Genomic DNA, 25,022 nt, shown 5'->3' with positions numbered 1-25,022 from the left:
ATTTTATATCAGACAATCAAGCTTGTTTGTTCTGAGATGGAGGAGACATGGTCAGGACCCTCTAGTTTAGAAAAGGATTGAATATGGGTCTTCAGCTTTAGGACCAGAAGAGTGAACGGGGTTTGTTGGACTGGACATCAACAAAGACAGCACCTGCTCCTGAACAACCACCCACCAGGAATACAGATTCTTTGGAGTAAGTGTATTTCAGGCTCTCTGGCTTGTAAAGTGAATTAATTATACTCTCCTCTTCTGTGCTGATACATATGTAAAAGTTATATAGAACTGGAATGGATGTGCAAAAGTGAGTTGTTGCCTGTGGTGCAGTTGGAAGTACATCCTATTTTGTAACTGATGAGTCCCCTGAACCAGGGTCACAGGGCGAGAAGAAGCATGGTAACTCAAGTTGGAGGACTACCTTACTCCAGTGGAGTATTTTCATTTTCTCTCATTGGTATGGGGAGAAGAGACGGGTTGCTGTAGATTTCAGAAAGACGTGTATGGAATTGCTTGCACCCACGAATGAGAGCATATTTTTTCTTGTGAGAGGGAGAGTACATAGGACATTGTCCTTCTCCAGCCATTCCTCTCTGGAAGCATGTGAGATAGCCACATTTGCCTCTTGTTACTATCTTCTCGCTATTTTACACTATCTTCATCAGGCAAGTAAGATGACAGCACCTGCCTGGTGAAGTGGTATGGAAATGGATGTTTTCCCCTGAAAGTGAATGTGTCTGCTGTACTGTCCCAGAATAACCTGCACTCTGCCACTGGAGAGTAGCTGGTGTTAATGTTTTTGCTGAAGAAGCTTGCCCTTGAATGAAGGATTACTCAGAACTGTTGCAGCTAGCTATCAGGCTGGGAGTCAGCTCACAGTTTGTTGGCTCGTTAGCTGGGTGTCTGTAAGGCTGGAACAAGAGGAACCAGGATCAAAGGTTACTTGAGCTGGTTTGAAATGTAAGCACCAAGGAAGAACATGTTGTTTGTTTTTATCAGGAGAAGAAATATAGGAACTTCTGTTGTAAGCTCTTTGCAGGAAGTCAGACTCAGCCCTCGAGACCAGGGTCAGACGTGAGTGTGTCAGGATAGAGCAGAGAATTCCTTGTGGTCTGCAACTTCCCTGGACTCCCCAAGATGTCAGATCCTACTTCAATCCCATGACAGGCAGGGTCATGAATAATGTGCTTCTGGGAATAACCAGTCTTGTTGTATATGGGAGTGGAATCTCCCATCTCCAATTCCTCAGCACACAGACAAGCTTAGGACAGTATGCTTCGGGGAGTAAGCTGGCTCTTCAGGGTAATGGGGATGAAGGCACAGAGCAGGGGAGGAGAGTTTCCCCATTCCAATACATACTCTATAACGTACACAGTCACATGCTTCAGGAAGCCACCAAACTTAGTGGGGAGGTTGCCCCCAACCCCACCACTCTCTACACAAACAGTGTGCATTAGAGAGGTATTGGGCTCTGGGACGGTGGGCATTGGAAAGGGACCAGCTGCATAGTCTCACAAACAGAGGGAGAGATTCCCCCATCTTCTCCCTGTCAAAGTATCTTCTATAAACAGGACAAGATCACAATGCAGTTTGAGTAACCAGGCTCCTGGATGGATTGTTGTCATTTCCACTCCTGCATGCATACACAATTTAAAAAATTATACATACTCTGCTGATACATTTAATATCTATAGTAATATTGGTTGCTTTCAGATTTTCCTCTCTCTCAGAGTTATAAGAACTACAAATAAGGCTGCAGACTAGAACTGCTGTCTTCATTTTAACTAACGAGAGTGTCACTGCTTTTCCCCCTCATTCAGTGCAGGCCTGTCCCCAGTTCCTATTATATTTACTCCAGTTTCTAAATACTCTATTGCTTTAGTTATTTGCACACCAGTCCTCAGTAAAAAAAAATTTCTGCTTGAGACAGGCCCTTGGTAAACAGATATTTCTGACTCAGTGCTAGTCTATGAAAAGAATCTTTTAGAAATCCTTTTCCTGTCTAGGATTCCAGGACTTTTAATCTGGTCTCTTGCTGAAACTGGTTGTTAGTCTGCTCACACAGGACATGCAGAAGTGGAGAGAAGCCATCTAAGTGAGGTTTTGTGGGGCATTGCACAGAGGAAAGAGCGGAATGGTCCGTATAAGAAGTTGCACTGCTGAGATTAGTGATTCTTCTTCTTCAGATTACAAGAGCACCCAAAAATGTGCTAGGTGTTCTCAGACTGATGAAGATGCTGTTTGGAAGAGGTGAAATGTGACTACACATCTCTGACAAAGGGGGCACGATAGATAGGGAGTTGTAAAGTGAAGGAGAAAGCTCTGAGAATGTTTGTTTGTAAAGGGATTTTATTCCCCTACAAGGAAGTTGATTGGTATGGAATTAGCACCTGTTTCTGCCCTTGTGCCTGAACACTAGCAGCTTTTGTTTTCTACTTTGTTTGCTCTTTGGTAACCTTAGTGCATTATATCCTGTGTTTAATTACCTTCCTGAGTGAGTTTACAAACTCTCTGCCTATCCCTGAACAGCAGGAAAAGGCAAGAAGATTCTGGGGGACACTAGAAGCCATTTCAGAACATGGCAGAGGTAATTTTGAACTGGAGTTGCAGTAGAAGAAAAGGGCTTCTTGTGCAGATGCACACTCTTGTCTACAACCAGGAAAAGGACCTGCTGCTGACAGTTATCAGCAAAGGATCTCCTCTCGTTCCCCCCTCTACTGATGTTCAAAATGGTTTAATGGCTATTGTAGACAGAACAAAACTATCCTGACCACCGTGACGCTAAGAGTGGTAAGCCACTTGGTTTGTCATGCTTTCAGTAATGATGCTGAAAACAGTGTACTTCCTTTCGTGCTAGCAGCTAACCTGTTTTCAACACTACTTACATGAGGGGTTGTGGGGAGCTATTGCTAACAGTAAACTGTCAGCAACAGATCATTTTCCTACTGTAGGCAAGGTCTTGTCCTGCTCAGTTGTAGATTTTATTAGCTGCTAGCCATGACAGGTATTACACCACCAAGACAGCAGCTATAACGATGGGGAGCATTGACTTGTCCTTCAGTTCATGATTATTTGCTTCTGGGTGAATGACTTGGAAGCTTTCTCTGAAATGTCTTTAACTTCCCAACTGCACCTTTATTTCAGAATTATGTAGTTCCATTTGGGAACATTTTTTCTGAAAGGACTTTGTTCTGTGGAAGTACAAAGGGAAGAAAGGGCCTTTTCCCAGTGCTATATGGAATAAGTATGTAGGCAGAGATTTTCACCATATGAACTGACTGAGTTTTTTACCCGCTGACCAGTGATGAGGACCTTTCGACACACTTCCTTTCTGATTATAGGAATCCTGGAATCTACCCTTGTCTGTGCTCATTCCGCTGACTGCCAGGAACAGGAATGCCTCTTGTTTAGGAACAGAGCTTCTAGAGGCATTTAGGAATGTGACCCTGGGATGAAAGATGGTCATTTTCCCAGAGAATGCTCTGTCTTGTCAGCTTTCCCACTCCGGCATCAGGGAAGAAGATGAGACATCATGATGTAGAATAAACAAAAATTAAACTTTATCTGGAGACATGTTGTGCCAACAAATACTATCAAAGGGAGAGGGCTAGTGCATTTATTGCATGTAGGCCTAACAGTTCTGGTATATATCATAAGAGAAACACATCTAGTTAATTGAATCTAGTCCCAGAAAGTGCAACACAGTGTATTGTATTTATCCCTCTGTGGACTAGTCTAGCCTGAAATCTGCCCGTTCAGAGTTAAGTCTAAGAGCTGTGTAGAATCATAGAGGATTAGGGTTGGAAGAGACCTCAGGAGGTCATCTAGTCCAACTCCCTTCTCGAAGCAGGACCAGCATCAACTAAATCATCCCAGCCAGGGCTTTGTCAAGCCGGGCCTTAAAAACCTCTAAGTCCAGGGTCAAAGTACCAACGGTGCTGCAGGTTAGGATTCAGGTACCTAGGGAGAGCAGTTCCACAAAAAAATCTTATTGCTCAGGCTTTAGCAGGGTCTTTAAAATATTAACTCATCTTTTATCAGATGGAAATGAAAGGTAGTTTCCATAAGTGGAAACTATCCAATTTTCAGGAAAAGCTGTTTTCACTATAAAAATAACTACATTTCTCTGTGAAAGTGGTGAGTTCTGTCTGGGATGAAGAATGTTCAGTGTGGCAACTGGAGTTGAGGGGAGAGGTATGGCAGAATTAGGCTGTGAATGCTATTTGGGAATATTCCAAACATAGGTAGTTTCAGAAAGCTCTAATTCACGGAACTCTCTTGGAGCACAGCACTGGATCATCAGGGTTTGGGTGCATTGGCTGAGCTGTGTGAAGGGTGCACTGTAAAGCAGGACAGAGGCGCATTGACAGAGATGTGTGGAGGAAGCCATGCTTCAATCCCTCATCTTCTGAAGCATGAAAATTTAACAGAATTCACCTCTTGCTTCCCAAAAGAGAGAGTCTTGCCTAAATCGTGCCATGTTATCCCAGCCTGTAGAATTGTGATCTCGGCCTCCAATTTAGTTGTCTAATTGACATTAATGAGATACACTGTGACAGTTTGGGGAAGCCGTTTATGTACAGCTTATGAATTCTGGCTGATTTATGAAATTGCTGTATCATTGAATAGCTCAGTGGATGTGGCGTCAGCCCTGTGCCATCAGGAATGGTGACATGTTCCAGACCAGGGACAAGAATAGCTCCCATTCAGATGGGAGCACATTAGGACATTCGGATGGCCACATTGGATGTGAAAACAGTTGTTTCCAGCTTCTTTGCAGTGGGCTGGGGTTTGAAGCAGAGGATTTTCACAAGAAAAGGGAAACAATGAAACTTGGCATTAGTGCTAGTCTTTAAAAACCACAGAGGCTGAGAAAGAGGAACAAAAGGAGTGTGCTTGTGTAGCACAAAGATCCTTTTTGGACTGCAGGACCAGCCAAGGAAGAAGGAAGCTGGTTGCTGTGGGATAGGGGAGGAGAGCGAGATGCACACACTGCATGATTCAAAGGAGAAGCCGTGGGCAGGAGTGAGGATCCTGGACACCCTAGGTAATGGTGACCGAATCCCAAAGAGTGCTCGAGGGATGAGAAGACTGAGGCAGGGAAGGTAGTATAGATGTTGTGTTGTTTTATTTGGCTCTATAGATTTCTTGTGCTATCTTGTCGCTATTGGGGTACTCTGGGGAGTATAGATCAGCTGGACCTCGAGGTCCCGTTTCTGTGAAGGAGTGATGTAGTCTATGCCCGGGGAGTGTGCCAGCGAGGTCAAAGAAAGAGACAGTGCAGGGCACCTACTCAGAACAAAGGAAGCTTAAGAGCGCACAGATCCAATTCTGCAGTACCCAAACACAGCAGCCTGCTGAGTTACCAAGGCTGTGACACATGCTCCTAATCTGAAGTGCCAATTGCTAATCCAAGGCTGAAGTTTATGCTTCTGCTTCCTTTTTCATTGCCTGCTCTATGAATTAACATATTCATTGAAGGAACAGGAGTTCCTTTAGCCATGCTTAGTCCACTTTATACCTTGGTTTAGCAGCATGTCAAGCAGAGAATCTGCCATACACCAGGGAACTCCTTATAGTCAGTCCCATCAATACTGTGCATTATGAGCTTTAGCAGCAGCGTGCTTGAAATATGTTAGTCCTGATGAGTTACTGGTCTTGCTGGTAAACATAACTAGCTGTTTTTAGGTTTGTCATTATTCACTTTACAACTGTAGCTGCTTCAGGAGCTGTAGCTGATAAGTGGCTGGACCACTGTAATATTAGAATCATAGAATATTAGGGTTGGAAGAGACCTCAGGAGGTCATCTAGTCCAATCCCCTGCTCAAAGCAGAACCAACCCCAACTAAATCATCCCAGCCAGGGCTTTGACAAGCCAGGCCTTAAAAACCTCTAAGGATGGCGATTCCACCACCACCCTAGGTAACCCATTCCAGTGCTTCACCACCCTCATAGTGAATAGTGTTTCCTAATATCCAGCCTAGACCTCCTGCACTGCAACTTGATACCACTGCTTCTTGTTCTGTCATCTGCCACTGCTGAGAACAGCCGAGCTCCATCCTCTTTGGAACCCCTTAAGGTAGCTGAAGGCTGCTATCAAATCCCCCCTCACTCTTCTCTTCTGCAGATTAAATAACCCCAGTTCCCTCAGCCTCTCCTCGTAAGTCATGTGCCCCAGCCCCCTAATCATTTTCATTGCCCTCTTTTGGACTCTCTCCAATTTGTCCACATCCCTTCTGTAGTGGGGGGACCAAAACTGGACACAATACTCCAGGTGTGGCCTCACCAGTGCCAAATAGAGGGGAATAATCACTTCCCTCGATCTGCTGGCAATGCTCCTACTAATACAGTCCAATATGCCGTTGGCCTTCTTGGCAACAAGGGCACACTGCTGACTCATATCCAGCTTCTCATCCGCTATAATTCCCAGGTCCTTTTCTGCAGAACTGCTGCTTTGCCAGTTGGTCCCCAGCCTGTAGCGGTGCATGGGATTCTTCCTTCCTAAGTGCAGGACTCTGCACTTGTCCTTGTTCAATCTCATCAGATTTCTTTTGGCCCAATCCTCCAATTTGTCTAGGTCACTGTGGACCCTATCCCTAACCTCCAGCATATCTATCTCTCCCCCCAGTTTAGTGTCATCTGCGAACTTACTGAGGGTGCAATTCATCCCATCATCCAGATCATTAATAAAGATGTTGAACAAAACCGGCCCCAGGACCGACCCCTGGGGCACTCCGCTTGATACTGCCTGCCAACTAGACATTGAGCCGTTGATCACTACCCATTAAGCCCGACAATCTAGCCAGCTTTCTATCCACCTTATAGTCCATTCATCCAATCCATACTTCTTTAACTTGCTAGCAAGAATATTGTGGGGGACCGTGTCAAAAGCTTTGCTAAGTTCAAGATATGTCACATCCACCTCTTTCTCCATATCCACAGAGCCAGTTATCTCATCATAGAAGGCAATCAGGTTGGTCAGGCATGACTTGCCCTTGGTGAATCCATGTTGACTGTTTCTGATCACCTTCCTCTCCTCCAAGTGCTTCAAAATGGATTCTGTGATGACCTACTCCATGATTTTGCCAGGGACTGAAGTGAGGCTGACCGGTCTGTAGTTCCCTGGGTTCTCTTTCTTCACTTTTTTAAATATGGGCACTATATTTGCCTTTTTCCAGTCGTCCGGGACCTATCCACATCCCTTCATTGAATGTCAGGGGTATATGAGGAAGACAGCCTGGCCTACTATACAAAGCAAAGACACTAGCTGCCTCCTGTGCATGGACATTCACCTGAGCTGTGCTATCGCCGATCAAGTGAAGATCTTTACCTGCATCAGCATAACTTCCTTGCTCGCCGCCTCCACCGTTTATATTTTTTCTGGCTGCTGGTTCTCAATCCTCCAAGCAGTAAGGAATTCTGCTCTCCCTTTGCACATTAAACCACTGGCTGTTTTGAATATGCTAGGAGCTCTTGGGGGATTCAGGGTTCATAAAATTGTGTGCAGGGCTGCATGTGTGAACAGGATGTAGCAAAAGGAAGCAGCCAAAATTATCAGGTCCTGTCATACGCCCACTCTTGGCTACCTTCAACGGTATATCGCACCAGGACAGCTATATTTAGCAGAATCATTTCATGTTCCTCTGTCACTCCTTTTGTGTCTTTCACAACCAGCTCTGTGATTGGGCCAGAGTGTTAACTTGTTTTTCTGTCTCATGTGGTCACTGAGCTCACCAGATCCACTCTGATAGAGCAGAATCATACTGTGTTTGGCCAAAGTTGCCACTTCAGCTCTGAGAAGTTTCTGGGCATCCAGGAAATACTGGGGAAGGACCCGAATGAAGAAGTCAATGGGTAAGGACTCCTTTGAGGGAAGCAAGGTCAGAGAATGACGATTAGGCTTCACTCTTACTGCTGGGAGGAAGGATTGAAATGGCTCAGTATAAGAAAACACAAAAAGATTGAAATGTAGCAGGATTTCTTTTTACATTTTGGTCTAAGGCAGGGAATCCCTATTGGGTTAGCTTTCTAATCTGGAGGTTCACAGCTGTTCACTGGGGACTGATATCCAGGGGAGTCCAGTCTGTTTTTTAATGTGAAATTTGAGATTTTCCTCACTTGGCTCCATCATTTGCCAGCTGGCCTCACTCGAAAAGTCAGTTGAGTTAAACTGGTGATAACTTTGGACAGAGCAGTATCATGGTGACCTGACTGGTATCATCAGCCAGAAGGGAGATGGCAAACCTGGTTGGAGGATGGACTTCTTGGTGAAAAGGTACAGGAGATGATGCTGAGTCCTTGAGAAGTGTTAGGGTAGTGTCAGCTTCTAGCCTCAGGGACGCTATGGGTATGGGCTCAGAGCTCAAGCTCGAGCCCGAGCGCCTACACTTCTGTTTTAGTGCCATAGCATGAGCCCAAGTCTGTACCCAGGTTCTGAGATTTGCTGCTGATGATTTTAAAACCCAGTGTAGACGTACCATTTGGCACTGGCTTCAGTCAATGATTTTGAATAGGATGGCTTGAAGAACAGGTTTTCTGTGATGGGATTGAGATGCCTCAGCTGGAAGTGTCTGCAAAGACTCACTGGAGAATCTGTGAATCTTCTTGATTGCACAGGAGTAGTTGACCGAACTGCTATGATTCCAACAAGTGACACACTTATTGGGGTTTCCGTAGACAGTGTGATGACATTCTCTGTGGTATTGGTAAACTAAATTGAGTCCTGCCGGAAGTGAATAAGAGTTTCTCTCCCTCCAACATCCTTAAGCCTTTTCTGTCATTCCCATTCATTCTGATGACTCGAGAATGAATGGCACATTCCTTGCCACTACTGATTAACTCTGATGCCATGGTACCTTGGGCCTTAATAGGCAATTGCTTTATGTACCAGCAGTGTTGTTATAGACTGTGTTCTAATGCTAGCTAAGGGAGATGAATCTAGGTGTACAGTTCCCATTTTGGGGACCAAACCTGAGATTCATATGCCAGAAAGCTCCACAGCACTCGGGCTAAAAAGCAACCGCATCAGTATTTGGCATTCCCTTTTTAGGAAGAGCAAACCAGTTTAATTTACATAATAGTTCACATCATGATAAACCTTTGAGCCACTTCAGGATCTGACTACTCAGAGTTCTGCCAACCTCAAAATAGGCCAAGAAACACAAGGGTTATTAATAATCTCAGGATTCTGTTTGTTTGTTCTGTCTTCTGATTTTTTATTTTTTTTAAACTGTCAGGGGAAGCAATCCCCTCCCTCATTCAAAGTGAATCAGTCCCTTGTTTTTGTGCTATCCCATTATATGAGAACAAGAGGTCAGTGGATGACATTACTGCATGGTAAATTTAGAACAAATAAAAGGAAGTGCTACTCACATAGTGCGGCATCATCCTGTGGAATTTGCTGTTCCAGGGTGTTAGTCAAAAACTGGAACTGGAACTTAAAAAAATAGTCAGACCATTAACATTTGTAGCGATGTCTGCCAAGAGAGGGGTAACCAAATCTCATGCGTCAGTGTGTCAGCTGATCACTGCCATAGTGAGAAATGAATGTATGTGATTCCCTGATTAGAAAGGTGCATTTTTTGGGGGTGGATGGCCACTGCCGCCTTTTGAAGAATCAGAAATTAGCCACTTCTGGCAGCAGGATATCAGGCTGGATAATCAGCAGTCTGATGAAGATTGGCACACTGTATGTCTTCTCTCCCTCCCTCCCCCCCATTAACAAGGAAGGGAGAGGCCTTTACCCTCCCTTCAGTGTGTTGTGGGGGGCAGCGGGGGCTGCTCTACACTTAAAACTTAGGACATAGCTATGGCATTCAAGGGTGTGAAAAATCCACACCCCTGAGCACCACAGCTCTGCAGTCCTATCTCCCCAGTGTAGATGCAGTTAGGTCAACGGAAGTATTTTGTCAACCTAGCTATCATTGCTTGACGGGGTGAAGTTCCTACAGTGACAGAAGAACCCCTGCCATTGCCATTGTGTGTCTGCACTACGGCGGTTACAGTGTCATAGCTGTGGTGCCGTAGCTATGTCACTGTAATCCCAGTAGTATAGACAAGCCATGTGTGTATGTGGCAAAGAGGAGGAGAGAGTGAGTTAGTGAGTTTCAGGTTGAAATTTCAAGCTTAAATGTGCACATACAAATGTTTGAGGATGGGGCCTTCCTCCCACTTGCCTTCTTGGACCCTTTTTTCCCCCCACACCACTCTCCTCTTCTCACTTTCCTCAGTGGGGACAGTTTTTCCATCAAGTTCAGTGCTCCCTGTTCCACCAAGAGCAGTCCTGTGATTTGCCTACTCCCCCTGCCTGCGTGTTAGCGTATGTCAACACTATAAGTGCTGCAATGGCACTGTTGCGATGGAAGGAGGTTTTTCATCACTGTAGTAAATCCACCCCTTCAGAAGAGGAGGCTAGGTCAAGGGAAGAATTCTTCCACCAACTTAACAGTGTCTACAGCTAAACTACGTATCTTATGCATGTGAATTTTTCACACCCCAAGTGACATAGCTAGGTTGACCTAAGTTTTAGGTGTTGACTAGGTGTTAGTAGATGATCATTCAGGATTCTGGTGTACTAGGCAATGTAAGAGCAATTAGGTGCCTAATGAGTGGTATACGCCTTCCTGTAAGGTATCTGGCATTAGCCACTATGAGAGACAGTTTACATATAGGACTAGATGAACTGTTGGCCTATTCTGATAGGGAAATACCTCTGTTGTGTTTTCTGGGTTCCTATTTGTCACCAATATTGTTTAAATATAGTCTTGTTCACTGTTTCACAGCTGATAGTTATATCAAAACTAGGTCTTCATGCTCCTTTTACAGGAATTATTAGACAAAGCTGCTACAGTTAAAATCTGTAACGAAGTTTTACAAAAATCTTGAATATCACCCGATTTCTGCTTAAACTGGAAGTTGTCTTTGAGATTCTTGGTGTGGAAGCAAGCATTTTAGACTCATTCAGTCAGTTCACATTGCTGAGGACATCAAGAATCTCAAGATAAATGTGTCTCTGGAGCTGTTATTAAGTTGGGAATTTTGCTGTCTGAAACCTATTTACAACTTTGTCCTCACTTCTGGGCTTGTAGTTGTGTGCCAAACTTCTAGTTTCAGGTCTGTGATTTCTTGGCTAGCAGAATAAGATATGAAAATACCTTTAATTAATTAATTATTGTAGCATCTAGAAATCCCTGTCATGGACCAGGACCCCATATTGCTGGGTGCTATGTAAACACAGAACCCATTTTTTTGTCTCCTGAGATGTAAATTTCTCTGTCCCAATGCTGGCTTTTGGCATTTTATCATGGCTGCATTATATCATAGAATCATAGAATATCAGGGTTGGAAGGGACCTCAGGAGGTCCTCTAGTCCAACCCCCTGCTCAAAGCAGGACCAATCCCCAATTTTTGCCCCAGATCCCTAAATGGCCCCCTCAAGGATTGAACTCACAACCCTGGGTTTAGCAGGCCACTGCTCAAACCACTGAGCTATCCCACCCCCCAAAATGTTGGGGTTTTTTTGCAGTGCCTCATGGGGCAGGTACAGCATCACATGATGCAGGTTTCTCAATCCCATTGTTCCATGGGCATCCTACTAGATTGCCAGCTGCTTTTCAACTGAAGTTGGGGGGAGGGAGAGTGTGTGACAGGGAGCATGTGTGTATGGCAGGGGGACAGACAGTGTGTGTTGGGGGAGAGTGAGTGTGTTGGCATGCTGTCTCATAAATTCAGACAGCCGCCGGAAGCAACCTGTCCTGAGATGGGGGAGGAGGAAACCCCGACATCAGCCCCTGCCCCTCTCTCTCTCTCTTTCTTTCTTTCTTTTCATTGGACCAGTTCTCTGTGGAGATGCAGGAAGTTTGAGACCCCAGAATTGAACCTTTACCAAAAGCAAAAACAACGAGGAGCCCGGTGACACCTTAAAGACTAACAGATTTATTTGGGCATAAGCTTTCGTGGGTAAAAAATCCACTTCTTCAGATGCATGGAGTGAAAATTACAGAAACAGGCATAAATATATATTGGCACATGAAGACAAGGGAGTTACCTTACAAGTGGAGAGGCCAATTGAAGGCCAATTTACTCATATAGTCCACTCCCAATAATTGATGAGGAGGTGTCAATACCAAGAGAGGGAAAATTGCTTTTGTAGTGAGCCAGCCACTCCCAGTCCCTATTCAAGCCCAAATTGATGGTGTTAAGTTTGCAAATGAATTGTAGCTCAGCAGTTTCTCTTTGAAGTCTGTTTTTGAAGTATTTTTTGTTGAAGTATGGCTACATTTAAATCTGTTATTGAGTGTCCAGGGAGATTGAAGTGTTCTCCTATTGGCTTTTGTATGTTACCGTACCTGATGTCTGATTTGTGTCCATTTATCCTTTTACGTAGAGACTGTCCGGTTTGGCCAATGTACATGGCAGAGAGGCATTGCTGGCACATGATGGTATATATTACATTAGTAGATCTGCAAGTGAATGAGCCTCTGATGGTGTGGCTGGGTCCTATGATGGTGTCGCTAGAGTAGATATGGGGACAGAGAAGGCAACGGGGTTTGTTACAGGGATTAGTTCCTGGGTTAGTGTTTCTGTGGTGTGGTCTGTAGTTGCTGGTGAGTATTTGCTTCCAGTTGGGGGGCTGTCTGTTACCAAAAGCAGCTTCAGTGCTTCTGTCTACTGGGCCAATATTTCAGATTCTTGTTCTTTTAAGAGGATACAAAAAAATTGATACTAGATATTTTGATGATACTGGATAGATTTCATGATTCTAAGGAAAGGAAGGAATAAAAGCAGCAGAATAAGGACAATGGATTTCAAAAAAAGGTAGGATTCCATGGGAAGAAAATCTAAGGGAAAAAGGAGTTCAGGAGAGCTGGCAGTTTTTCAAGGAGACAATATTAAAGGCAAAACTGTAAACAATCCCAATGCAAACGAAAGGTAGACAGAATAGTGAGAAGCCAATATGGGACCTAAAAGGCAATAAGAAGAGGTTCTTCAAGTACATTAGGAGCAAGAGAAAGATGAAGGAAAGTGTAGGTCTCCTGCTTAGCGGGAAAGGACAGCTAATAATGGATGACATCAAGAAGGCTGAGGTGTTTAATGCCTGTTTTGCTTCAATCTTCACTAAGAAGGTTAACGGTGATCAGATACTTAACACAATTAATATTAACAACAAGGGGGAAGGAACAGGTTAAAGAATATTTAGGTAAGCTATATGTATTCAAATCAGCAGGGCCTGATAAAGTTCATCCTAGGTTACATAAGGAACCAGCTGAATCACTCATGGAACTTTTAGCAATTATCTTTGAGAACTTATAGAGGAAGGTGAAGTCCCAGAGGAATATACTGGGCATGTGTAGTCTTGAGAAAAGAAAACTGAGGTGGACCTGATAAGTCTTCAAATACGTTAAGGGCTGTTATAAAGAGGATGGTGATCAGTTGTTTTCCACGTCCACCTTGGAAGGTAGGACAAGAAGTAATCTGTAGCAAGAGAGATTTAGGTTAGATATTGGGAAAACTATCTAACTATAAGGGTACTTAAGCTTTGGAATAGGCTTCCAAGGGAGGTTGTGAAACTCCTATCGGGGTGGAGGTTTTTAAGAACAAGTTGGATAAACACCTGTCAGGGATGGTTTAAATTTACTTGGTCTTAGAGCAGGGGACTGGACTTGATGACATCTCAAGGTCCCTTCCAGCCCAACATTTCTGTGATTTTACTTTTTTTTTTTAATTTAAAAAAGGAAAGAAACGTCCAAGTATTGCACTTCTCCAGCATGGGTGACTGTACCAGTCATGTCTTTACTTTCCACTCGTTTGAAAGGATGTTCATGGCAGTAAGGCTGCAAGTTTAATGTATGTAGAGTCAATATTTTATTATTTTTACAGTGGCCCCAGAAGTGTACCGGGTGCTTTACAGAATAAACAGGAAATAAGGTCCCTGCCCTGAAATCTGGCAGTTGCAAAGTGACAGAGGGATATTTTAAGATGTCTGTATCTTCTGCAGCTGTGGTGGAGAATACCCGTTCAGCTACTCTTGTGTCCATGCTTATCCTTGCATATTTTATATGTGTGGTCTTTTATAAACTCCACGCTGCTTCTAACAGCAGTCTGGAAATGGTGGCCAGTATTTCTGTAGTCTTAGGGTGTGTCTTCACAGCACACTTAGCTCAAGTTGCAACTCATTTTTTACCTCTAACTTGACTACCATCCACATCCAAAACTGTCTATCTCGATGTAAGTGGTGTTTTAGGCTCAAGCCAACTGGCCTGTAAGGAATGGGAAGGGGGCAGGAGGTAGGTGCAGGAGCAGATTTGGGGTTTGTGGGGCCATGAGCCAGAGCAAGTGGGGGGCCCTCCCTACCCCTTCTGCCTGCAGCCCCCTGCGGCCACCCCCACCGGCACTCCTGCTGGGGAGTAGGGTCGGGGCGCAGCATGGGGACTTGCCCTGCCTGCCTGGTGCTCCTGTGGGAGAAAACCCCGTGCCCCAACCCTGCTCCCAGGCAGGAGCGCCAAGCGGGTTGGGGCATGGGGGAACCTGTTTTTCTGTGGGCCCCCCAATTGGCTGGGGCTCCTGGGCATGGGCCTCGTCGGCCCAGTGGCTAATCTGCCACTGGGTAGGTGGGCTGTAGCTTCAGCTAGTAATGCAGTGAGGATGCAACAACTCAAGTTACAACTCCCCAGAAGCTAGTCAAATCAGCATGTAACAAATGTTGTTTTGAAGCATAGTTGCTCTCAGTCTGACTTGGCTAGCTGAACTGCAGCAGTTCAGCGAACAGTGCTGTGAAGACACACCCTCAAAAAGGTTTGAAGAATTTCTCTTGACAGTTACCTTCCTATCTATGGCAGGGTTCACTGTGGCCTCGGCTCCAGTTGAGGGCAAGAAGGAAGGCTCCTTTGGCTTTCCATTCTAGAGTCATCCTTAACAGACTGGGGTAATTAAAAAAATAACAAGGAGCCAAGGAAGAATTTGTCTTTAAAAATGTGTGAATAGGTATGATGCTTAATATAATGCTTAATTAATAATTACCTGTTGTGCAGGTCAAGCCATTTGGGATCTGTCTACACTGCAGCTGGGAGCGAGCCTCCTAGCCCGGGTAGAGAGACTCCAGCTACCAGTGTGGACCTTGCAGCTCAGGCTGCAGCTTAGGCTCTCAGCCCACCTGACCCCCTTGGCTTGAGAGCCTGAACTGCAGCCCAAGCCACAGTAGCCACGCTGCCATGCTCCCCGCTGCAGTGTAGCCATCCCCTAGATTTAAGATGGAGTATTGCATGCTGTGTCCCTGCCGCAAGAGACAGCTCCTTATTTGAAAGGCGCATTCTGACCCATTTGGTTTGAATTAAATGTGGCCGAACTGTTCCTTGTTAGTTACTGATGCCACTTTTGTTTGGGCAAAGTCTGGGTGGGGCTAGATGTATGCTGCACTCTATAAAAGAGGTGTATTTTCTGAAGATCTTGAAAAGAAAATAATGTTTCTAGGTGAATATTCATTTGCCAACGGTTGCATATGCATTTTCCAGTGTTTGATCTCCTATTGTGATAATTAATGTATGGCATAAAGAGGAAGTTTAATTTTAAACTGGAATTTGGCTGTGGGAAACTGATAGGTTGACAGGCATGTTTATTGTTTTTTAATTCATCTCATGAGCCGTAATGGAAGAGATAGGAAGTGAGTGGAATTGGAGGCTATCTTGGATCAGAAATATTTAGGAGAGATCTATTTTCCCATTAATATTGATTAGGGAGAGATTTACATTTGAGGTGGGATCACAATAATTCTTTGATTTTTATGCTGGCTGGAGCTGCAAGGGCCTTGTGAAACTGATACAGTCCTAGTCAGTTTCATTCAGCTGCTTCAGATAGCAAAGCATTATTTGCAGAAGCAGCAGAGTTCCATGTCAGTCATTCTCTGCTATGGATAGAAGTGTTTTTTTAGGATGTAGACTAGGGAAAAACAAACGAGAAGTTAGATTCAAGATGTGTGTGTCTCTGGAAGCTGTTAAAGTTAATTTAACTGGGATCTTGTTAATTTAGTACAAAATGCTAATGTAACAACTCCTTACATCAAGGTACTTTAAAATGAAAAATCACTTTAAACTAGGGCTCTGTTCTAACAAACACTTAAGCATTGCTTTAACTTACGTGAGTAGTCCCGTTCACATCAATGGGACTTTCTATGTGAATAAAGTTAAACCAGTGTTCAAGTATTTGCAAGATCAGGGTGTAAGTAAAAAGATCAGATGGGGTGAGGCACAGGGATAGAGACATACACAAACGGGAGAGTGCTAGGAGAATGACAAACCAAGGTGGAAGAGCTGCACTGGTGGTTATGGGGCAGGGCATTTTAGTTTGTAACTGATTTGGGGACTAGGTGGCTGTGTAGAGAACAGGCTCAGCCCCTAAAGGAGGAAGAATCTTTTATTTTTCTCTTGTGACCCCTTCTGGCTGGCTGAAGGAGGAGTGTTGACAGGTTAGAAAGAGAGCCACTTTTGCTCTTTTTTGGCCAGAAGGAAGGTTTTGCTGCAATGTGTTAAGGTGAGAGGAAGAAGCAGGTATGGGGCCCCCAAAGAATCCATTTCCACCCACCAAAATAGGAAATGGGCCATAAAGAAAAAGGGAGAAGAGTGAAACAAGTAGAGTGGAGAGGGGGGAAATGCCAAGAACTACAAAGAGAGAGAGTGGGAGGAAAAAAAATGAGTGAAATCTGAAGGGCAGAGGATATTGCTTTAATATGGGAGGAGAAATATGTGTTTTTCCTCTAGCTCTTAATCTGCTTAATTCTGGGAGGAAATCCTTTTGCCCCATTTGAAAACATGGCTGGAGTTCTCCTTACAGGCCAATTTACCCTGGTTCTCAATTATATCTAGTTGTATTCCTATCCAGGTGCCATGTTATTTAATTGTTTAATTTCACAGCACCAAAAAAAATTAACACTTTTTATATGCACGTTTGAAAAAAATGGAACCACTCTTGGTAAGTCTTTATTGAAATCACTAACCCTAGCCTGAGCCCCCTTAAGGGTTTCTTCTGGACCAGGTGTTATTGACCATTCCACTCTCTCAACAAGAGAGTTCTTGCAGAAATTAAATCTAAGATTTCACATTCTCTATACAGATGGTCCATGCTTAAATGTGACTGTTATTTCTTCCTCCAGTGATGATTTAGCCATTTGCAGGGATATACAGTATTAGGTTTTTCAGAATGTGACTTTGTCTAATAAATTTTATGATTAAACATGGATAAAGCAGCAGCAAATGTGCTAGATTCACTGAACTTTTCCAGCTAAATCTTCTTTCTCTCCCATGCTGCTTTAGACACAGATGCTATTGTGAAAAGTCTCTAGGGCAAATTTGAGGGCTATATTGAATTACAGTTTTTTAGGTTTGTTATGGAGTAACGTTAAAGTTGAGAGTAGCCCACAATTATCAGCCTATTTTTGACATGCGCACATTCCTTATCTTAACCCAAACAAAACCATTCTGTCAGGTGTGATCTTAGAATTTTTATGGAAAGTTTGAGGTAAATCAAATCAGGCTTTCTGGGGATAAGAGGGTTAAACAATATGATGATCTCAATTTTGGAATATTTTCCTAATTTTTAAACTTATTTTCACTTGTCCCAACTCCAAAATGGGTTGATTAATCTATAATCTGTTGGTTTTAGCAAGAATTTACATTTGGGAGTGCTGTTCTCAGAATGATTATTAAGAACAGTTTCTGCATACATTATGAGCATTGCAGAGTTTTGTGACGAAGTGGGGATTTTCCCTTGTTATGTTGTATGTGAGCTATGTGAGTCTTACTGTTTTGCGTGAATACTGTGTGCGTCTCAGTTTCCCTGTGTGCTATACCAATGCCTAGGTTGTGGGAATAAGGGTGTGTGACTTTGGCTGAGACCCTCTGGGGCAGGTGAGGCTGCTCCAGCTGTCTGCACCAGGTGCGCTTCCTAACCTGAGACCCAGGAGGGGGATGCGACCAGGTGACTCTTTTGCCCAGGGAAGCGAGACAAAGACCAGGAGGAGGAGCAACGGGGGTGTCGGAGGTCAGATCACAGGTAGCTGGGCAATCTGTTTGGGGAACTGAAAGAGGGGAGGGCGTCTGACCCGGGACTCCTGAAGATGGACGTGGCTGAAAGTCACTGATTTCTGTGCTAGCAAGCTGTGTTCTACGCTGTGTTCCTGTCAACTAATAAGTCCTTAGTTTACATGCTGGCTGAGAGTCATCGCTGACTGGGGAGTTGAGGTGCAGGGCCCTCTGGCTTCCCCAGGAGCCCAACCCGGGCGGACTCGCTTTGGGAAGCGCACAATGTGCAAAGGGATGCTGAATGCTCTAAGGTCAGATCCAGGAAGGTCAAAGCTGTGTAAGCTTCTTGCCCTGGTGACAGTATGCTCAGAGAGAGGAGGCATGCTACACCAGAGTCCGTGACAAGTTTATAAACTCCATGTGGCCGCAAATCAGGTGGCCATGATGGAAGAAGCAGCAGGAGAGAAACCACATGGAGTGGAGGGCCTGGAACAGTTTATCAGTAAGAGTCAGACAGTCCGTTAGGTTGCTTTACAACTTTCACAGTCACTGATGTGATGAAAGTGTGCATTGTTGTAGCATAGGATCGTATCCTGGTTTTGGGGTTTTTTCCCCACTTAAGTAATTGAGAGTTACAGCCTTAACTCCAGTGTACCACATATTTTGCATAGGAATGTTAACTGGTAGAAGTCATGTTGCCATCTAAACAAAATAAAATAGAAATTGGTTTAATATTGTTCAAATTAATATGAAAAATTCCATCAAATGTTAATTTTTTAAAAAACCTCATGCAATATCCATGCAGTTAATATGTTGACATTGCTGTTGTATCATTGATTTCTGTATTGTGTTGTTCTTTGGATGGCTCTCCACTGCTTTTCTCAAACTATAGTTATTAATGAATTCAGGAGTCAAAATAGGAACAAAAAACTCTTCAGCTCTGTAAACCCCGCGGAAAGAGAGCGTTGGCCTCAAAGCAAGCAATACCATTAAAGTGTCATTGATCTTTGCTCAGAGGTACACAGGTGCTTTCTGTGGCTCTCCTCTGAAGCAGTGATATTTCATGTGATAAAGGTTGTTCTTATTCCATGTTCCCTGTTCTCTTTTCTTCCTGTCTTCCTGACAGCCCTGGAACTCACCATAGTGATTTCTCTGTCCTGTCAGGTTATCACCCCGTGTCGGAAACTCATCCTCTGTGCGGATAACAGAAAAGAGATGGAAGATTGGATTGCAGCACTGAAGACTATACAGAACCGCGAGCATTTTGAGGTAATAGAAGAATCCTCTTATTTACCAGCTGTGTTTTGTGCAGTTCCTCCCAAATAGCATCTGTTTACGGGCTTGACCCAGTGCCAATTAATGGGTGTCATTTCATTGACTTCAGTGGGTATTGGATCAGATTTTATATACAAAACCTCCAAACTGCTGCCTGCTTACAACTCCCTCTTACACTGACTTTTGTACTCTGTACACTCCCCTCTTGGTGAGTGTTAGAACACTTACCACAGGATAGGTAGGTACAGAACACATACCTCGCACCCCTGGTCTTCAGCTGTTTGGTGTCAGCCTACTACCATTGCCCTGACTTGTCACACCTGCTCAGGATTCAGCCTACTGCAACTGCAGTGTATCCAGGTGCTTGGTCTGTAGCAACCTAACTCCTTGTCCTTCTGTGTGCTTAGCCTGCCTAGTGTGTTAACTGCACAAAGCGTGCCCTCTCCCTACCCCCCAGGAAAGATTGTGCTATTTTTGCCTTTTCTGTCTGTTATGTTTGAGTTTCTCTCTTAGGAAAACTCTCAAGCTCCACCTTAGGGTTTACTGTACTGTATTTATTTTAAGTCTACGCAGTACAGTATGGACCATTTCTCAGGGATGCATAACTGGTACGCCTGCTCACATGCTCGGCCAACGTACTGCAACGTGTGCCGGGAGGCATTATCTGGGGTCACGTCGCATGGACTCTCATGTGAAGGTAAAAGCACTTTATTGTCTCTCACTCAGGGCATATTGCCATGATAACTCACTACTGTATTCCAAAGGTGGTTTAAAACAATGGAACTGTTGTTTACTGTCTACAAAATGGGCTAGAAGAAAAGTGACACCGAACACTCAGAAAGCTACAGAATATGTAAGAATGGAACTCTTATGGTCTTGATCCTGCATTCCTTTTGCTCTCAGATTCCTGTTGGCTTCCTGGGGAATTTGCTGGATGCATAACGAATGCAGGATCTGGTCCTGAGAGGGTTGTAGGAAGATGACTTTGTGTGTAGTTTTAATGCTGGTTCTTATGTTGTTGGATCTGGCAGCGGTGTGGTGAAACACTTATTTTTGATCTGCCAAAATCATTGCTATAGAATATTAGAATTTTCCAAATCTGAAGTGTGAAAGTATCCATTTTTGAAGAATCAGATTGAAAGTGTATTTTGTATTATTCACAGCAGCAAGTGCATGTCAGTGTTTGAATCTCAGGAGGTTAATCTTGCTCAGCTTTGGTATAGGAGACATTCACAGCTTCTTGCGGCTCATACTTCTAGTGTGGAGAAGGTTACACCTGTGATGTGTAAAGGGGTGCAGGCATATTTTACTGTACATATGTCATATTTAACGAAATGGGATAAATTAACCCATTTACAATCCAGCGGTGAAAATGAGGAGCAGGAGTTAGCAGCTAGAGCAAAATAGAGTTTTTTAACGAACTCAGTACATTCAGCTCTGATAGTTTTGCCATTGCTAACAAGGCAGAGGGTGCTCTCTTTTGGAGCAGACATTTGAAGCTCTGTGTTTCACTGCTTAGTCAGCCTTTATGCTCATACTGTCATATCATGTGTTCAGTGGCAGGATTAATTTATTTTTGTTCCTCTTTAGTATGCAAGTTTAAAGCTCACAAACGGTGCGCTGTCCGGGCAACCAACAACTGCAAATGGACGACACTGGCGTCTATTGGGAAGGATATAATTGAAGATGAAGATGGGGTATGTATTGGCCTAGACCATGTCCACTCTGGGTTGGAATAGCTGGAACTATGGAGTCTACTTTGCATATGTCCCTCCACATATGCTGCTTTTGAGACATCAGGGTGAAATTACTGGAAGCAGTTGAAGCCTTCTTTCCCCAAGTCCTGATGTGGAAAAATTAGGTGGAACTGCATGGCCTGGGGCTGGCAAATACTCTGTACAATTAACTGTCCTGTGGAAACAACCGACTTTGTCTTTAAATGCAAATGGTATGTAAAGCCACTTGGTGTCAAAAAGTGATGTTCTTTATGAAAGAGCCTTCCATTATTACGCATGTGTTATATTGATAGGATTCCCTGATGGCCAGAGACCTGTAGCTATGGACCATCAGAACATGGTGCTTTGAGGTTGAGTAGTTAAGGGTGAGGTTCCCTATGTCTCAGTCTTGGGAAAGGAAGGATGGTTAGGACTTGGGAGACCTAGATTCAAGTTCCTGCTCCACCACAGACTTCCTTTGTGACCTTGGGCAAATCACTTAGCCTATCTGTGCCTCAGTCCCATGTAAGTACTTAAGATAGATAAATAGGTATTTCCTAGAGAGTGCCCTTGCTGACCTCAGGCATCACATGTGTGCGTGTCTCATTGCTACACCATGTCTTATATTCTCAGAGTTGTAGTCTGGAATCTCAGTGGTCCCTCTGTGCTTGGTTTGCAGATTTCAATGCCACACCAGTGGCTGGAAGGAAACCTCCCCGTGAGTGCCAAATGCATGGTGTGTGATAAAACATGTGGCAGCGTTTTGCGCTTACAAGACTGGCGTTGCCTCTGGTGCAAAGCCATGGTGAGCTGAGTGAACGTGGTGTACCTCTGTAATAGTGTCGTCTCCTCACTGCTCAGTGTACACATGCCTGTGTGCTCTGTTACCGCCGTTTGTGTGAAGCGACAGTTCAGGCCAAGTTCTCATTCAAATGTATCCATGTTCTTCTCCATGTCATAGGTGGCCTGCAAAGGGTAAGAAGTAAGGCTTGTGCCTAGTTGCTTCACTGGGTGTATATATAAGGCCTGAAAAGATTTTTCACACCAAAAATACTCTGGGACTTTTTTTTCTGCCTGTGCGTTCCCTTAGAAATACCTGGATTGTGATGTCTGTCCATCGTCCTTTTACCAGAGGTCTTTCGTGAAAGAATCTACAGTGTATAGGGCATGTCCTTGGCCCTTAGCTGCAGTGGGTGGAGATGATGAATCTTTAACAAACCACTGTTTATAGCTGAGTAGGTATTAACAGAAACAAACAACAAAGCAGGGTGCTTTAAACCACTTCAATAAAAAACATTTCCCCTCCCAATTCAACAGGTTTCACTTGCTTAATATCTATGACATCATAAATCCTGCTAGTTTTCCAGTTGGTTATAGGGGTATTAAGGAAAAAAGGCAGTACATGAATTTCTCATGTTAAAAATAAATAAATAAAAGAAATTAAAAACAAAATAACCCTTATGCCGGGCCTTCTCTGTACATCAGAAAGGAGCAAAAAGGTCATTAGCCTAATTTCTGTTTACCTGTGCAGGGCACTTTATCACCCTCCTTTCTTTCTTATCTTACCCCACACCATGTCAGTTGCACCCACACTATGTATTCACCCTACTTCCTCCCATCTCTCTGCTTTTCCATTCTCTGTGTTCCTTCTTTCTCTGCTCCTTTTTCTTTCCCAACTTTTCATTTTATTCCTACTTTCTGTGTCCCCTCTTGGGCCAAAATGTTGAAAACTGGGTGCTTGAAGTGAGACTTCTAAATCCAGATTTAGGCACCTAACTGAGAGGCCTGATTTCCAAAAACGTTGAGCACCCAGCTGTTCTCACTGAGGTGTGTGAAGTTATACCAAGGATTAACTTGGCCCTGTGGGTCCCAACCTTGTTGTCATGTGCTCTGAGTGCCAAGTGCCCATCTCAAAAGGAATGGCAGCGTGTATAAACAGGAAGGGCTGAGGAAAGTTAGCAGAAGAGATGAATGAATTGTGAACCCAGTTTGCTGCGTGGAGTATATCTACACTGCAGCTAGGATTGATCTACCTAGCCCAAGTAGACAGACTCTCATAGAATCATAGAATATCAGGGTTGGAAGGGACCTCAGGAGGTCATCTGCTCCAACCCCCTGCTTGAAGTAGGACCAATCCCCAATTTTTGCCCCAGATCCCTAAATGGCCCCCTCAAGGATTGAACTCACAACCCTGGGTTTAGCTGGCCAATGCTCAAACCACTGAGCTATCCCTCCCCCATTATCAGAGCTTGAGCTGGCATGCTAAAAATAGAACTGTGGACATTGCGCTCCTGCAGAGACTTGGACTAGCCAAAAGAGCTCAAACCCAAGGGAACAATGCACTTGAAAGCCCAAGCTGCAACATCTGCAGTGCTAATTTTAGCACACTAGCTCAAGCCCTGCTAGCGTGAGTCTTGGTCCCAGCTGCAGGGTAGACATACCCTGGGGTTTGTCTACTCAGGACACTGAGGAAAGTTAAGACAGTTAACTAAAGGTGTGAAGTTAATGTGCATAAGTGAAAATGCTTTAAACCTGTGTTTAATGTAGCTTATGAATTAAGGCAACTTTACTTCTGAATGAGTGTCCACAGGGTTTTCATGCATTTTAATTTATGTTCATTAACTTCACACCTGTAGTTAAGTTGCCTAAGTCCTCATGTAGACAAGCCTTTAGACTGCTTTCTTTAAAATATCTTTGGTCACTTCATACTGTTGATTCCCATTTCTTTAGATGCCCGCCCCCTTCCTGGCTGTTCAAGTCCTGTTTTCAAAGTGGGATGGGTTTCTTCATTGTGGAACAGGACCTAGAAGGAGCTGGCTGAATACAGTTTTATTATTTCAGGTACACACAACCTGTAAAGACTTGTTACCAACTAAGTGCCCCCTCGGCCTCTGTAAAGTATCTGTCATCCCTCCCACGGCTCTGAACAGCATTGATTCAGATGGTAAGTATCCACTAACATCTTCCCCTCTCTCTTTCAGTTACAGGCCTTTCAACTAGATCTTTTTACCCCAAGGCCCTGAACTGAATTCTGCTAAAATTTCAAGTAAATCCCAAACTGGAGGTTTTGACTGAACCATGGGAATGAATAACCTCATCAGCACTGAGTTCCTTGGGCTGTTTATTTTGATATTGCATTCAGTTTATTTGCTATTGGCCCAAAAGTTTGCTGCAGCTGTTGGTTGTTCATACGGCAAAATGCAATTTTGGGAAGCTGGCAATTTGAGCATCTGGCTAGAAGAACTGCAACATTTGACCTCATGATTGGCGGCAGGTGGTTCATGCTGGATTCAGTGCTGTGTCCATTTGGCATTTACTCTGCATATGTCAGCATCTCAGAGAAAGTATTAACCTCTTCATCCCTGTGCTTGGAGAACGTTACTCCTGGGTGTGAAGTTGTTTCTTTCTTTCCCCCTCCCCTAGTGCAGCTTCATCTTTTCTGTGTTCTTTCTTCCCACTCAGGGTTCTGGAAAGCCACTTGCCCCCCGTCCTGCACAAGCCCCTTGCTGGTCTTTGTCAACTCAAAAAGTGGAGACAACCAGGGTGTAAAATTCCTAAGAAGATTCAAACAGCTGCTGAATCCGGCACAGGTCTTTGACCTTATGAATGGAGGACCTCACCTTGGGTAGGGAAATATTCTCTGGATGAGCAGATTCCTTGTAAATACCAAAAAAACCCCAGCAATGATTGACTCTTTGATTTGAAATCTCTTCTCTCCCCCCCACCCCTCCCAAAAAAAAAATCTAGCAAGGGTACTATTCCTCAGAGAGAACTGTATATATGCAGAATGTGGAAGGGCTTTCGCTAGCTGTTTTTGAGTTATTGATCAGCCAAAACCAGATCTTAATGTTGAAATGCGTAGTTTCCATTCTCTAATAACTGCAAAACAGCGGAAGGATTTCCCTGAGATTCCAGAAGCTCCTCTTTGGGAGGAGACCAAGCATGGAACGCTTCAGCCCCAAAAAGCAAGTTATGTGAAGACAGGCTTCTAAGAGCCATCCTGATCTAACTGTTGTTCTTGCA

General features: G+C 44.0%; 1 protein-coding gene across 3 annotated transcripts in view; it reads left to right on the top strand.

Annotated features, from left to right (window-relative positions):
• DGKD (diacylglycerol kinase delta) overlaps nt 1–25,022 on the top strand; it is a 92,059-nt gene that overhangs the window by 37,508 nt on the left and 29,529 nt on the right. For all 3 annotated transcript variants that reach the window (XM_074964047.1, XM_074964046.1, XM_074964045.1), the window contains 6 exons: nt 19,174–19,278; nt 19,849–19,981; nt 20,875–20,981; nt 21,679–21,804; nt 23,841–23,943; nt 24,462–24,624. In XM_074964047.1, the coding sequence (XP_074820148.1) occupies nt 19,174–19,278; nt 19,849–19,981; nt 20,875–20,981; nt 21,679–21,804; nt 23,841–23,943; nt 24,462–24,624 (737 nt within the window). The remainder of the gene's footprint in view (nt 1–19,173; nt 19,279–19,848; nt 19,982–20,874; nt 20,982–21,678; nt 21,805–23,840; nt 23,944–24,461; nt 24,625–25,022) is intronic.

This window comes from Natator depressus, chromosome 9 (assembly GCF_965152275.1).
Source record: "Natator depressus isolate rNatDep1 chromosome 9, rNatDep2.hap1, whole genome shotgun sequence".
Classification (NCBI taxonomy): domain Eukaryota; kingdom Metazoa; phylum Chordata; order Testudines; family Cheloniidae; genus Natator; species Natator depressus.
Note: the sequence above shows the minus strand (reverse complement) of the source record. Positions and strands in the feature narration are given on the sequence as shown.